At 39.5% G+C, this 16,716-nt stretch overlaps 1 protein-coding gene across 3 annotated transcripts in view; it reads right to left on the bottom strand.

Annotated features, from left to right (window-relative positions):
- Positions 1 to 16,716, bottom strand: part of RO60 (Ro60, Y RNA binding protein) — a 21,932-nt gene extending 5,216 nt beyond the window's left edge. Inside the window, exons 1-6 of one of the 3 annotated variants that reach the window (XM_082616583.1) lie at positions 16,557 to 16,716; positions 6,933 to 7,531; positions 2,622 to 2,842; positions 1,863 to 2,009; positions 1,472 to 1,609; positions 483 to 599 (exon numbers count right to left, since the gene is read on the bottom strand). In XM_082616583.1, coding sequence (XP_082472709.1) covers positions 483 to 599; positions 1,472 to 1,609; positions 1,863 to 2,009; positions 2,622 to 2,842; positions 6,933 to 7,512 — 1,203 coding nt within the window. In that variant the 5' untranslated portion in view covers positions 7,513 to 7,531; positions 16,557 to 16,716. The remainder of the gene's footprint in view (positions 1 to 482; positions 600 to 1,471; positions 1,610 to 1,862; positions 2,010 to 2,621; positions 2,843 to 6,932; positions 7,532 to 16,556) is intronic. The other 2 variants (XM_082616584.1, XM_082616585.1) reach the window with 2 other exon arrangements.

Raw genomic sequence — 16,716 nt, 5'->3', positions numbered from 1 at the left:
TCATTTGAAGCAAATAGAGTATATATTATTATTCTCATTTTATTAAATAAGGAATAAACCCACAGAAGAGAAGCTAAGAAGCTCGCCTATGGTTCATTTACTTGTTATTCAGCGACAGAGTCAGGCAAGAACAAATCTCCTGACTGTTATTAGTTCCTGATCTTTTAACGTCTATATTCATTAATAATTTCTCTAAGCATTATCTATTTCCTTAAAAATACTGGTAATATTTAATCTGTTGTGGTAAAATTAAAATTTCTACTCTGACTTTTCCTTAGACATGCTTTTTCAATATACCTACAACATTGTATATACCTAAGTATAAAACTATATACAAGTATACCCAAGTATATATATAATACTTAAAGCTTTGCTTAAAACAAGTGAAAACATAATTCGTGATCATATCCAACTTTATAGTTTTGTCCCAGGGTAAACATTTTTAGGGTGGCAAAATTCTAAATTGTCTTAGGTGTTCTCACCATGCACATTGCTGCGGCTACTGTGCTAGCGTTGAGTACACTACCCAAAACTCTTTGGTTCATAGAAGCACTGACATCAATTGCCAGTAAGAAACGCTTTCCAGCTGGCTCAACTGTCTAAAGAGAAAACGAAACCAAACAATCATTAAAAGCAGTGAAAGAAATTATAAGTATATTAAATTTCTAATGAATCATATTTACTTAATTTTCATTCAAAAGACTAAGATAGGGCCTCCCTGGTGGCGCAGTGGTTGAGAGTCCGCCTGCCGATGCAGGGGATGCGGGTTCGTGCCCCGGTCTGGGAGGATCCCATATGCCGCGGAGCGGCTGGGCCCGTGAGCCATGGCCGCTGGGCCTGCGCGTCCGGAGCCTGTGCTCCGCAACGGGAGGGGCCACAGCAGTGAGAGGCCCGCATACCGCAAAAAGAAAAAAAAAAAAAAAAAAAAAAGACTAAGATAAAAGGCCTGATTTTTGATTTACCAATTGACAATTACAAATGCTTAGCTTTTACTAGAGGTAAAACCAAAGGAAATAAGACGGCCTATTTACTAATTTAAAGAAGTTATCATCTTCCTTTTTTTAAAATCTTTCCACATGAAGTAAACTGGGAATTTCTAGCAAGAAAGTTTTTTGTGGTAAAATACAAATAACATAAACTTTACCATTCCTAAAAAAATTACTTCCTATCAAGACAGAAGAGATCTACTACTGATTAACGGAAAAACAAGGACAGAGGACCAAGTCACAGGACTCCAGAGGAATGCAAATTTTTTAATTTGGTAACTTAAAACTTATCAAAATGATCTTAGGATAACTGGTTGTTGTGCAAAGGTAGAAATACTTTATTCATAAGCTTACAATGTTAATTATATGTTCATTTTCACATGAACTAATAAAAAAACAAATGAATAATCAAAAATGGTTAAACTACTAATATTATCTTTAAAATGTGTTTTTACAAAAGATATTAAATCCTAACTGTTTTGTACCTTAAATGTTTTGTAAAAAGCGGCATCCAAAGCTTGCAAAATTTCTTCATCAGGGCGCCACTTCAGTTTTCCTCTGAGCCCATGACCTGTTTTGTAAGTTTCTAATGCAATTAAAACATGAAATGGATGTATACGAGCCTAGAAACACAACAAAGACAGAAAGCAAATGTCAAATTCAAGTGAAGAACAGTAACTATTTCTTTTAGATTTTTGTTATTTTGGCTAATAAATCTATTTCATAAAGAAAAGAGAAAAATGAGGACATATTAATCTTAGATTTAAGAGTCAGTACAACTTGGTCTCTGAATACCTAAAAAATGTGCCAACCGCATTTCCAAAATTTAGGAGCCAACTTTTTCAATTAGCAGTAGTTAACAAAGGTAATGCTTACCTTTTTTAACAGTTTTTCATTACACAGCTTTTCACATACTAAAGACACTTCTGAGTTTCCTGGTTCCAGCACTGAATTAGCAGTCATCTTTCCAAGATTCCTTAGTAATGCTGTAAGAGGCATTTCTTGTAACAAAGCCTTCCATACCTATTGCAATAACACAGGTAGAAATACAAGGAATTAAGGGTAAATGAATATGTATAACATAGCTGTATCAATTAATAACATAGACTTTAAGGCTTTCTTCTGGGGTTCAGAGCATGTTCTAAATAAAAATTTGTGTGAACTGGTCAAAGGTTCATCAAATAAAATAATTTGCTCTTTACTAGGGTGAGAAGTGACGTATATTTTGTAAAGGAATTGCATATAAGAATTTTATTTATTTATTTTAATTAGTAAGGCAAATTAATCAGCACATTTTCTGGAGTGAAACTAATATTTATAAAATGCCAACTACATCTGGGCATTGTGTTAGGTGTTTTAAATAAACGTTAATTTTAAGATATATTTAAATTACTTTTTTAAGGAAATCCCCTGGCAGTCCAGTGGTTAGGACTCAGTACTTTCACTGCTGGGGCCCAGGTTCAATCCCTGGTTGGGGAACTAAGACCCTGCAAACTGTGTGGTGGGGCAAAAAAAAAAAATTTTTTTTTTTTAAGTATTATTTTTTAAAAGCATTACCCACAATTTATCCTTTTAATACACAGCGCAAGTTCCTCCTGTTTAATCACATGCTTTAACATATTATAATTTGCTTACCTCCTTAGACTTCAAGTGATTTGTTAGGAGATGCTCCCTAACCAGTCTGTGCTCTTCTATCAGATGAATGACTTCCAGTTCATCTTTTGTGTGCTTCACTTTCTCTACAGCCTCCAGATACTTTAATAATTTCTCAGTCTCCACAGAAAGTGCTTTTTCTTTATACATTTCATGGACCTCTTTCCAGCCCTTTGTAATATATTTGGTAACAATAGCAAGTCCTTTAACAAAATAAAGAATTAAAAAGGCATGTAGGATTATAAGGTAAAGAACAGGACATGTTATGGAGAACGCATTATGTGAAAGGCACACCTAGGTACACGGGAGTTTAAACTGACATGCTACTTTCTATGATATGACAAACACATTTAAGCCAATGGAGTCTGCTAATTTTGCCTGTTCCATCATAACTGCTTCAACATGAGACGTTGGAGGAAAAGCTCCAATATCCTAAGTCATTTCATTACGGAGCTTTTATTTATTTTTTTGAAGCGCTAGCATTAGAAACTTTGGTACACAGTGCCTATCTCAGGTCCACAATCTCAGAACTCACAAAAGTACAGATCTACCTCAATTAATCTCATATTCACTTGCCCCTTTAGCTGCTAAATAAATATGCATTTATAAATTGTAGAGAAAGTGGAAGTAGACAGGTAGGTAGGTAATTTGTGATTTTTTTTTAATAGCTGAGAAAGTATTACAGGCCAAATTTTTTTAAAAGGGAAAATAATGTGTTCATTTCTTCTACAATTCCTTTCAAAAGCTGAAAGAGCTTTCAGTTGGGGGGCGGTGAGGAAACCTGGGTTCTAGCTTACATGTTGTCAATAAATGGCTGTGTGATCTTTCTAGGCCTTAGTTTCCACTTCTGTAAAAGGGGGGGAGGGGACAGACTGAATTATTAAATTCCAGGGTCTATGGGGGAATGGTAGGTAAATAAATGAGCGAGGCCACTGACAGAAGAGAGAGTGGTTAGCACTGTGGTGAACTAAAGAGAGAATGCCCTGACAAATGTTTTAGTGAAATATTGGCTCACTGCTGCCAAAAAACCGTATTTTCAAAAGAAGGTACAATATGGATTTTTATGTGATGCTGCGAAAGAGTTCACTTTTTTCTAAAATATGGTGCAGCCCAAATAAAATACATCTCTAAGGCAGATTGAACCTATGTGCTATTTCTGAACTCTAATTTAAATAACTTGATCAAAAGTTAGTACTAACATGCAGGAACTTCTAAAGTATCGTGACTCTTGCTATCTTACAGATCTTAGTACAAAATCTTACATTGCCTTAAATGAGTTCATGTTTCATGTGAGCACGTTTTCTGTTCTTTCCAACTAAAATAAAAACTTTCGGGGCTTCTCTGGTGGCGCAGTGGTTACAAATCTGCCTGCCAACGCAGGGGACACGGGTTTGAGCCCTGGTCCGGGAAGATCCCACATGCCGCAGAGCAACTAAGCCCATGTGCCACAACTACTGAGCCTGTGCTTTCTAAAGCCCGAGCGCCTAGAGCCCGTGCTCCGCAACAAAAGAAGCCACCACAACGAGAAGCCCGTACACTGCAATGGAGAAGCCCCCGCTCACCACAACTAGAGAAAGCCCGTGCGCAGCAACGAAGACACAACGCAGCCAAAAATAAATTAATTTATTAAAAAAAAAAAAACTTTCAGAAAGTCTGTCTTATTATTATTTTTATCTTCCTCAAGTCCTAGAATTGTGTTGGCCACACAGTAAGTACACAATAGACACCTGATTAGTTGAATCACACTTTGAATTGTTTTATCTGTTTAAATACACATTTCAGTTACTTATTTGGTAACTTAGAGTTTGTTTCCAAACACTAGGCTCTGAGAAGCCTAGGGATCTTCTACACCTAAACATATTTCTATTATTACAAGGTTTCAAGTATGAGTTCTGCCCTCAAAAATCTAGAATTGAAGAATCCTATGTGTGGGACTAAGTTTAGGGAATATCTACTAATTTCTCAATTTATAGACCAAGAATTCAAAACCCAGAATAACTATTTGCACAAATTCAGAAACTAATTTTTCCAATTTGGACTAGCACTTAGGCCCACACCACCACATAGTGTCTCAATAGACAAATAAAGCTGGATCCCTACAGCCTCCTCAAACTGGAGCAAAAATTTAAAGAAATTTTTAAAGTTAAAAAAATTAAGCCATGAATATGTTAGGAAAAAAACACATGTAAGTATTTTTATGACTTTAGGTTGGAAATGGCCTTTCTAAACCTAACATAAAATAAAAACGTATTAACAAAGGCAGGTAAGTTTGATTACATGAAAATTCCAAACTTCACTGTGCCAGAAACCCCCTCCAGCAAAAAATGAAAAGACAAAGAAAAAAAATGGGAGAAAAATGCATGCAATGTATATAATAATAAATTATTAATTCCTATACTTGGTATTCCAAGTTCTGAGAACAGTGCCCATCTACAGTACGTGCTCAATAAATATTTGTTGAATGAATGGTGATTATAATTATTGCTATTTTTATAATATTAAAAATAGCAACTTGATAAAAAGAAAAAGATACAATATAATCCATGAAAAATACAAATAATAAATAAGCACATGAAAAGTTGAGCTTTCGCCCAAATACATAAATTCAAATAACAAGATAAAAATTTTCACCTATCATTGGCAAAGATTAAAAAACACTGGTAAATAGTCAGTGTTCAAACGTGGGGAAAGGGGCCACTTTCATATACTCTTTGTGGATTTAAGCATTACAGAAATTATAGAAACATTTATATTAACCAAGTTTTTTCACTGTAGTATTTTTGTAATAGTATAAAAAAACCAGAAGCTACTTAACTGTCATCAGTAAGAGACTAGCTACATAAACTATATTCATATAATGGTACACATGCAATTATTTCTACTGACCTGAAAAAAATCAATATACTTTTAACTGAAACAAAGAAGGTATATAAAATTAAAAAAAATAAAACATTATATTTAGGAAAAATTGGGAGTAATATACAACCTACGTATAGTGGTTTCTTTTGAAGGGCAGGACTACTTTCTGCATTATAGTTTTTTGTATTATCCAGCTACTTTAAAACAAGCATGTAGGGAATTCCCTGGCAGTCCCGTGGTAGGATTCGTGCTTTCATTGCCGAGGGCGCAGGTTCAATCCCAGGTCAGGGAACTAAGATGCCACAAGCTGCGTGTGGAATGAATGAATGAATGAATGAATAAGTAAATAAAACAAGCATGCAATTTCTAATAAAAAATCAAAATATAAACGTGTTTATATACATAAATGTTTGCAGTAATTTACTGCTTAAACTTCATTTGAAAAAGTCCATTTATAGTAAAAAAAAAAAAGGGATAAATTAAGAATTACTGAGGAGATACTATGTATGAAGGTATTATTACACAAGCTATGTGGGAGGGAGGGGAGAGAACCAACACTGCCCTTTACTCGTGCCAGGAACCGTGGAAGTATTGTAATACACACTATCACATTTAGTCACAACAATTTTAAGAGTTGTGCCTTTTCTACCTTTTATAATAGATGAAGATACAGAAACTCGGAAAGGTTAAGTTACTTGGTGTAAGGACACAAAGTAATAAGTAGAACTGAAATTTGAACCCATCTGAGGGGCTGTCTTTTCAAGTTTCACTTCTGCTGTAAAAAAAAAATGTCAAATTTGGACATGTTCATTTTGTGAAAGTTCACACTTAAAATTATTCTCGTGCAAAAGTTTTTCTTATTTCCCTTCTAAGGAGGAATAAAGAGTCATTGTAGACCCAACTAACTTTTCAAAAGTCTCTTCCCATAGACATAGAAAAACTTCCTCAAGTCACCATGACCCCTGGCTGACTGCGTGGGGACAACTACCATCCTGACTTGTTAAGTTCAGCACTACTTGGGTGGCCTTTAGGTTCCACGAACATATGTCCTAGGAAGACAGGGAGGACGAAAAGGGGCTAAAGCAGTACAGCCTGGCTGTCTGCCATCTACTGGCTAGGAGCCGTTTTGATTCCTACAACTTTAATCACATCCATGCTGCTTTCACAGTCCACAATCAAGGGGGTGAGCATTCTAGTTAGCATGGTGACATTTTAAGATTTAGAATATCAAGCTGCAAATCTGTCATTTGATTCTTGATCATTAATGTCTAGGTGTTTAATTCCAGGTTGGCATTAAACATATATGAATCAATGTGTTCTGAGAATTAAAGGCTATTTCTAGAAAATATTACACAACTGTCTTATGTCAAATAAAAATTTGCTATTTGTTGGATATCAGCACCTCACCCCCCCGCAGGAAGATCTTACGCTTACCTTCACTGGAAGGTTTAAGATGCGACAATCTTAACAGATCTTTGTGAGACCAGCCATTTCTTTGTTTATATTTTGTGACGGCCAGGGCAAGGGCCATGCCACCTTTTTCATTGTACCAGTCTGCTACGGCCTTCCGGAGGGCGCGACCCCACATGCCACATTTCATGCTTTCCTTTAGATCTTTCTTAAATTGTATAAAAGTAAAGAGATGTGTAGGAATGCGACAAACTTCAGAAACAGCTTTGAAAGCAGCTTGTTTTGTGCTTATGTCGGAACACTGGGAACAAATGGCGAGGGCAAAGAGCATAGGCTCCTGCTTTGCAGTTCTGCCTTCTTGACTAAACGACTTTATTTCCTGTATCACTTCACATCCTCTGCCATCTTCAATCAATCTAATTAAAGCTTCAGCATTCTCAAGGCCCAACTTCTGTTCTTTGATAGAGTAAGTCCCACCTTCAGAACCAAAACACAAGAACCGCTGCAGCCGATTCATATCAGTGACTTGCCACACATAGCCGTCTTCAGAATTGGCTATCTGCTTCTCATTCAGCGGCTGCATTTGGTTTACCAATTCCTCCATTTTTCTGTCTTTTAGGAAACTGTCAAAAAGCAAAACGTTATTTTAGCTAGAAACAAGAAAATTCTAAAAAGGAAAATTATTATTAATCTATGCTTATTGAAACCTGCCATGAAATCTTTTAATTTAAAAATATTTCTTAAGCTCAGGAACTGGTGGTATAACGATCAGAAGCAAACGCTAAGAAGTCGCATTTTTGAGGTATAGCTTGTTGCTTCAGAGACTGAGCAGGCAGTTCAGCATGGAGTCCAGAGGACCAGACGGAGGAGAATAAAAGGGGCGGCAATAGTCACTGACCCAGACAGGGGGCTGGCACTCCCTTTACTTCCTGAATAACCGTGTAGACGTTTTTGATTGTGTATCCAACACCTGTTCCTCCCTTCCCCCTTGTCTTATCCTCTTTCTGGCAGGAATGCCCTTCAGGGGACATTCCCCAGCCCCAAGGGATGAATCTTGATTGCTCTAAGCCAGTGGTTCTCAAACTCTGTGTGCATCAAAATTACTTGAAGTGCTAGTTAAAACACAAGATGATGGGTTCCACCACCCCCCGCCCCCCGGCCCCCCGAAGTTTTTTCATAATTCAGTATGTCTGGTTGAGGCCTAAGCATTCATACTTATCCCAAGTTCCCAGGTGATGCTCTCATTCCTCTTGCCATGTGACTGGTACAGGTTATTGGGCAAGTATCACAACTCCCACCAGTGAGACATGATAAGTCTGCTGGTAATACTTATGAGGTTTCCTTCCTTCTTAAAAAGGGGCTTGGGCTCTTCAAAAGGAATGGTCCCCTTTCTGCCTCGACATACTCATCTGCACATGATGCCTGAAGTGGTGTCAACTATCTTGAGCCATTGGGGGTGCCACTTTAAGAAGACAAACTAATTTATAAGGATGGAAGCACCAGAAAGAAAAAAAAAAGAAGGAATCTGGGTCATTGATATCATCAAGTTACCTGTAACTGCCCTGCTTAGAAATGTCCTAACATATCGTAAGTATATCCTTATTGTTTAAGCCATTGATAAGTTTTCTGTTACCTGTAGCTGAGAGGATGCTAACTGATTAACATCCTGTATCAACAGTGCTCATTTATAGTTTACTTCATCTGTGACTGCCCACATTTTCCTCCTTCCATTATCTCTGAAGCTACTAAAACTAGCTGTCTGGCAGCAATAGCCCTTTTTCTCCTCCAAAGGGAGTAACCACAATCATCCACTACTTTATCGGTCCACCGCTTCTCTCACTATAGGACAGCTGTTTATCTTCAGGTTTCCTGCCTGGGCCACTACAGTGCACTGGGCTTCTCCCCATGGCAAACAACCAACAAAAAATCCTCAACCAGCATTTACTGCATACTGTGTGTAAGGCATGAAGGAGATCTCTGTTCCATTAAAAATATTTTTAAAACTTTTTTCCTGCCCTCAGGGAAATCACAGTCTATTTGATGAGGTAGAAATTTATACACAATACAAAGCAAACTGTAATCAAGTGCTTTAACAGAAAAGTGAATGAGCAGAGGAAGATAAAATAATGGTGTCTCAATAATCCAGGAAGACTGAAAAACTGGCATATAGAGTTTGGGGAAGACATTCCAGGAAGGGGTATATGAAATCTTGCTCTGTGTCTTTAAATTTTAGAAAAGGAACTAAATATACTGCAAAGAAATGTTGACAGGTAAGGTAGTAGCTTAAAGAGGAACACACGTAAAAGATATTTTGTTTTGAAGATGACACAAGCTTGAGCATGTTTATATACTGTGGGGAAGGCTAAAGACAGAATCCTGGTGAATATTAACAAAAAATAGCTAAGGAGAAAAGGGTCCTTTAAAGAAGAAAGGGAAGGAGAGGCACATAGACTTAAAATCAGGAGAGAGTGGTGTAGACCACAAGGAAGAGAATTTCACGGAGTGAATGGTTGGTAATGTCAAATGCTCAGCAATCAAGTAAGTAAGGCTGAAGTTGGCAACAGGAATGCCGAGGAAAGGCAATCGCAGTCGGGCGCTGCGAGAAATAGCTTGATTCTAGTGAGGTCAGGAGGGCGTGCAACGATGAAGAGACTTCACAGGTAGACTACTCTTGCACAGAAGCAAAGTTCTAAAGGGAAGGTAAGAGAGAAGGCAGGAGCTAGAGGAAAAATCTTTTTACCTTTTCAGATGAGAGGACACTGTGGTTGAGGTTCAAAGTTCAATTTGGAGAGGTGAAGACAGCAGAGAAAGGGCGCAAGTGAGGGAATAAGATCCCTGAAAGAAGCTTCAGAGCATCCAGGCAGAGACTAGCCCTTGACAGCAAAAGAGGCATCTCCTCCACTAAGGGTGAAGGTTATGGGTAATGATCCGTTTGAGGGAGTCAGTGCGGGGAAACTGGGTGAGTAAGGGAGCAATGACAGACTGGGTCTCAGAGGGGGGAACACACAATGGTGCAGAGATAAGTGCTGGGAAGAAAGCCCCACATCGTGAATGTGACTGAGGGGGACAGTGATTTGGCATGTGGGATCTTCCCGGACCAGGGCTCGAACCTGTGCTCCCTGCATTGGCAGACGGATTCTTAACCACTGTGTCACCAGGGAAGTCTGGGGACAGTGATTTGAATTGTGCTGGAAACAGCAGTGTCAATATTCCAAATAAAGCTCTGACATAAGTAGTTTATGTCAGTGCAGGCCTAGGCTTCAGGTGGTGTCACGAGATGAAATGATCATATTATATTAGTTATTATGGACTGATTTATAGTGACTGAATACAGCACAGGCTGAAACTCCTGGTGCAGTGGATGTTGCTTTTTCTATGTATTCGTACTCCCTTTTCTTTTTTTTTTTTTGCGGTACGCGGGCCTCTCACCGCTGTGGCCTCTCCCATTGCGGAGCACAGGCTCAGCGGCCATGGCTCACGGGCCCAGCCGCTCTACAGCATGTGGGATCCTCCCAGACTGGGGCACCAACCCGTGTCCCCTGCATTGGCAGGCAGACTCTCAACCACTGCGCCACCAGGGAAGCCCCGTACCCCCTTTTCAATATGGCATTTACCTCTGCCTTTCAATCCAAAAAGGCTAAGAGCCTTCTCAAAGATCGATAACATTAATTGCTAATTCCAGTAGAAATTTTTTGACATTGCTGGACTCTCTCTGGTGTTAACACACTCTCTCTGGTGTTACTTCAACCTGGCTATTCCTGCTTATTAGTCATATTTGTTAAATGAATAATTTTGAGAAGACATTCAATTATCAGATTATACTACACCAGTTTTCCTGCACCAAGGCCCAAGTGGTGAGATTTCAAGGTCCCAATATAAACCTCAAAACCCCCTGCTCTCCAAGTTCTTTCCCTTATATTATTCTTTGTGAGCATGTCCAGCTAACATCAATGGTTCCCTTGAGAACAGGGACCAGGCCTTATTTGTGTATCCCTCCTCTAGAACACCATTTTTAAGTAATTCCTAATATATATTTAAGGATAACTAAGCAGCATTAAAGTTGATTTTCTGAACCATTTTTCTAAGTATTATGCATGACTGGTTTTTCTTTCCTGTAACACATTTACTTTGAAAATAAGCCTCAATGCATGCAATTAAAAACATAATTCAAGCCTTTAACATAAATTCTGTAATCTGGATAAAATAATTAATGTACTATATGCAGGTTATAGAAATACAATTAAGAAAAATAAAACATGAAAAAGTTACAAAGAAAAAGTAATGAGTACTGAGTAAAAATGTCACCTGAGAACAGTATTTCTCTGTAAGTTCTTCAAATATGTTTAATATTAGGTCTTCAAGTATCTTCTGTAAAGCAAGCAGAAAAATGAACTTTTAAATCTAGAGAGGATGCCTAAAAAAGAAATCCCTAAATGTAATCCTTGTAATCCCTACTATAAGAAATGAATTATTTATTCATAGCTGTACCAACGGAATCTTCCCTTGCATGTTATATTTTATTACAGACAACCCTGACCACACACCCTTTCGATACTTCTGCAGGAGAAATTTTCACCTTTTCATATGCTTCTGTGAACATACTTTCCAGAGTGCAACATAAAACTGTGGATCAGATCACATCATTAACAGTTATGGCACCTCTCTACTTGCTTATGTAGATTTACCTGAGTCAAATTTTTAGAGTGAAATATAAAAAAACAGAATGGCAGCATGTTCCAAGCTGCTCTCTTTGTCACTGAGCGCTGAAATACAAATTAACTTTAAAATTGGCTAAGTGATAAGACACAGTGGTATAATAAAGCATATCTGGTTTCTGTGGGAGGTACAGACTACTCCGTGTAAAATAGGCTACAAGGATGTAGAGTACAGCACGGGAAATAGAGCCAATATTTTGTAATAACTACAAATGGAGTGTAACCTTTAAAAATTGTATAAAAAAAAAGAAAACAGAAGAATATCTGATTTTTGTCCATGGCTCTCACAGGGCTTCACACACCATTTTGGGTTTATATCCGAAAAAAACAAAAACACTAACTTGAAAAGATACATGCACCCAATGTTCATAGCAGCGTTATTTACAATTGCCAAGGTATGGAAGCAACCTCAGTGTCCATCAACAGATGAATGAATAAATAAGATGTAGTATATGCATATACAATGGAATACTACTCAGTTATAAAAAAGAATGAAATTTTGCCATTTGCAGCAACATGGATGGATCTGGAGGGCATTATGCTAAGTGAAATACGTCAGACAGAGAGAGACAAATACTGTATGGTATCACTTACATGCAGAATCTAAAAAATACAACAAACTGGTGAATAAAACAAAAAAGAAGCAGACTCACAGATACAGAGAACAAATTAGTGGTTACAGAGGGGAGAAGGAAGAGGGAAGGGGAAATATAGCAGTAGAGGATTAAAAAAAGGGTTATTATGGGATTATATGAAATCATATTGTGAAACTTCTGGAAACTGTGAAGCACTATAGAATTTAAAGAATCTTTTATTCAATTTAAAAAGAGTTAATAAAAAAAAACCTTGGAATATCCTGATTGATGGGAGTGTCTTTGTTATGCTAATGAGGTGACTCATCCTGGGTCTTTGGATTGCTTCCAGTTGGGGGTCACCATAAAGACCAATCATCTGATTAGAAGGTTGGAACTTTAGGCCAGATCAACCTCCCAGGAGGGAAGGAAGGCAGGTGACTGACCTCAACCACAGGGTCAATGAATTAATCAATCATGCCTAGTCATGAAACCCCATATACAAACTCTGGACATCAAAGTACAGCGAGCGGAGGGACTTCCCTGGTGGTCCACTGGTAAAGAATCCACCTTGCAATGTAAGGGACACGGGTTTGATCCCTGGTCACGGAACTAAGATCCCTCATGCTGCGGGGCAACTAAGCCTGCACGCCACAACTACTGAGCCCCAGTGCCGCAAACTACAGAGCCCACTCGCTCTGGAACCCACAGGCCACAACTAGAGAGAGAAAACCCACACGCCACAACTAGAGAGGTCTGAGCGCCACAATGAAGAGCCCATGCGCCCCAACGAAAGATCCGCATGCCTCAATGAGGATCCCACATGCCGCAACTAAGACCCGACGCAGCCAAAAATAAATAAAATAAAAAAATAATAAATAAATCTTAAAAAAAAAAAAAGTTCAGGAGAGACTCCCAATTGGTGAACACTGATGTGCTGGGACGGCAATGTGCCAGGATTTTACAAACAGAAGGAATCCCTCCACTGCCTCCAGATTTTGGCCTGAGTGTGTCTTCCATTTGGCTGTTCCTGAGTTGTATCCTTTATAATAAAACTGTAATCATAAGGAGGGTGCTTTTAGGGAGTTGAGTCATTGTAGTGAATTACTGACCCTGAGCACATTGTGGGAAGCCTAGCTGGGTGGACTGGGACCTTATTTGAAGCTGTTGTCTGAAGTAAGGGCAATCTGTTTGGGATCTTGCCCTTTCACTTGGGGGATCTGATGCTAACTCTGGAACTGAACTGAGTTGATCTCAAAATACAGACACCAAAGGTGTAAGTGACAAAAGAAAAAAACCGATAGACTGGACTTCATCAGAATTTAAAACTGTGTTTCAAAAGACACCACAAAGCAAGCAAAAAAGACATCCCATGGAATGGGAGAAAATAGTTGCAAATCATACATATGATAAGGAATTTGTGTCTATAATATATAAAGAACTCATAACTAAATAATAAAATGATAAATAACACAGTTAAAAAATAGGCAAAGAACCTATATAGGTATGCCTTCAAAGAAGGTATACAAATGGCCAACAAACACAAAAATGGATGCTGAATATCATTGGTCATCAGGGAAATGCAAATCAAAACTGCAATGAGATACCACTTCACACCTAGTAGAATGGCAATAATCAAAATGACAATAATAAGTGTTGGCAAGGATTTGGAGAAATTAGAACCTTCATATACTGCTAGTGGAATGTAAAATGTTGCGTCATATAATATCTCTATATTTAACCTTTTGAGGGCCTGCTAGATTGTTCTCCAAAGAGGTAAGGGGTTTCTTTAGGGGTGATGAAAATGTTCTGAAATTAGATAGTGGTGATGGTTACACAGCTCTGTGAATATACTAAAACCCACTGAATGTGAAGTGTGAATTCTATCTCAAAAATCTGTTATTAAAAAAAATTTAAAATTGGCTAGGTGAAATATATTTGAAAAGTTATTTAAATAGATAAGCATTTAAGTGATATTTAACCCTACATTTTTTATATTTGTCTTTAGAAAGAAATCTGAGATACACACAGACATACATATACAGGACCTTAATTTCTTCCTTCCCCAAATGTTATCATCCCCCTTCTCAAAGCTTAAGCTCCAGTGTCAGTGGTTTAGAAGGCAGTTGGGCAGTGAGCGAGGTCAAAGCCTGGTCATCAGTTAATCCACTCCTGAATAATCAAGTGTTGTAAATCCAGATTAACAAACAAACAAAACATAGTTAATTCTTCTTTCAGTTGGCCTGACCTATTCGGTGCTCTTAAAGCAACACCCCTCCAAGGAAATGTAATACAGCTAAAGTTGTATTAAACGTCTACAAATCAAACCTTTGAGAGGAAATCAAACAGATCACAATATCATGAAAAGCACGGCCACACTCTGAAACTGGTTGTGGACATTTTATACATTGCCCACTCCGCTTTTTCCTAATTTTGAATGCAAAACCAGTGAACGGCAGTAACACACAGTACGCGATAGTACTGGTTCTGCTTCTTATTCGCTGGAACTAGAACATCTATAGCAAGGTTTAACAGTGCCAATAATATATTACTTCCAAGGGTTCCTACATTCTTCCTGAATGTACACATCTAAGTACCTTTCCCAAGTCTCCCGATCATCTGTCACTGGAAAAGGCTCCCTTTCATCCCAAGAGGTCAAACGAGCTTGCAGCTTATTCCTTTTTAAATGGAGTCAAAGCTGACGTACATCTATGAGAGCAAGACAGTTTGAAAGAAACAATACTGCAAACACGGGGGTCACAGATTCAGATAGCTGTATCACTCAGACTGGTAATGGACATGAGCGAATCAAGTCTAGGGTGATGCAATAAAAAGTGGCAAGGAACTGGAGCAGACATGACAGCATGACATCCTGAAGGCACACACCTTTCAGCCAACTGGTCGTCACGTAGTTTGGGCCTCATATTGCCAGACCTTCTCATTTTTCTCAAAAACTCAGAAATCTGGATGTTTAGGTGACCTCTTAGGATTAAATGTTAACAACATAATTAAAGAAATTTGACACCCCCCCCCATTCTGATTACTTATAAGTTGTTTCAAGGGCTAAACTTTCAGTTTGGTCTTTCTACAATAGGCACCATGTTCAGTTGGGTATCAAATGTTAGTTTTGATGTATTCAATAGTTACTTAGCACCAAAAGCATTTTCAAGTTCACAGCAATACTGCAGATTAAGAAAATACGGCAAATTCCTGCAAACAGCTTTGGGCTCTGAGGACACTCATTCTAGGCATCGTTCATAAGGAGATAAGGCTAGACCCCTGTGCCTCACAGACTTTCCCATTTAAGTATATTTAACAGAACAGATACCTCTCCCGCCCCCCACCAGCTTGAAGACACAGTCTCCCAGGGACAAACTTCAAGAAAGTTTCCAAAAAAAAAAATTTTTTTTTTAATCTAACCCCTGACATAAATTTTGGCTTCTACTCCATAATATAACCACGGTTGTTTTCATATAAAAGCTGTACCGCTGTTTTTCTCAGCAAAATGTATGTTTATTTCGTAGCTTCACACAGTCCTGCAGGACAAGGTTCCCTTATTCCAGGGCACAGGTCCTCCTGCTTGAGAAGCAAAGAATCCGAGTTTTACCAAGTAAAGCTTTTTTTTTTTTTTTTTTTTTTTCTGGAAGCCAAGGGCCCTTCTTGGAAGTCAGAGCTTTAAAGAGTGATGCATAAACACTACTACTCTGAAAGATTTTAGTTTTAACATTACTATTCTGCAAGGGCCTGGTGAATGAGGTTTCGTGATTTAGTGAAGACAGCCATTTTTGGTTTAACACATCTTTTGGTCTTAGGACCATTACAGATATTTTCAGATTAACACACTGCATTTTTCAACCTCATGTGCCTTGGAAGCATCGCGCCCCTTTACACTTGTCTATCAGCCCCACCGACGACAGGACGGGTCTTCTCCTGTCCCTCGTCATTCCCTCCAGGACAAATTCGTCCTCGGTCTTCTCACAAAGATCCTTCTTCCCGAAGCCCAGAGGCCGGGCAACGCCTCTCGGCGCAGCAGCGGCGGGAGGAGGAAAAGGAGGAGGAGAAGGAGGGGGAGGAGGAAAGCGGGCCCCTGGGACGCCGGCCTGCGGGAAGCTCCGCAAGTACAAGCGAGAGCGATCCCGGCTTCGGGAGGGGCCCGGCCCAGCAGAGGTGTCGGTCCAGCCACCCAGGCCGGCAGGGCACGGAGGCGGGGCGGGAGACGGGTCGGCGCAGCATCTGCTCCGGCCGCGGCCGCGGGGATGCGGGGTGAGGGCCACGGAGGACCGGCCGGACCTTGCGCGTCCCCGGCGCCGCTCAGACCGCACAAAGGGCCCCAGCCAGCCGGCCGCCCGCGGTGTCCTCACCTGTGCCCGGCGGCCGACCCTCCGAAGCCGCCGCGCCACCGGGAGAAGCGCTGCGCCACGCCGCCGAAAAACGACGCGCGTCAGCCTGAGGGGTGGCGCCTGCTCCGACTCCGCCGCCCGGGTCTCCCGGTTCGGCTCCCGGGAACGAGCCCCGCCCCCC

This window comes from Mesoplodon mirus, assembly GCF_964341445.2.
Source record: "Mesoplodon mirus genome assembly, chromosome: 3".
Classification (NCBI taxonomy): domain Eukaryota; kingdom Metazoa; phylum Chordata; class Mammalia; order Artiodactyla; family Ziphiidae; genus Mesoplodon; species Mesoplodon mirus.
The sequence above is the reverse complement of the archived record's forward strand: the minus strand, read 5'-3'. Positions and strand labels throughout refer to the sequence as shown.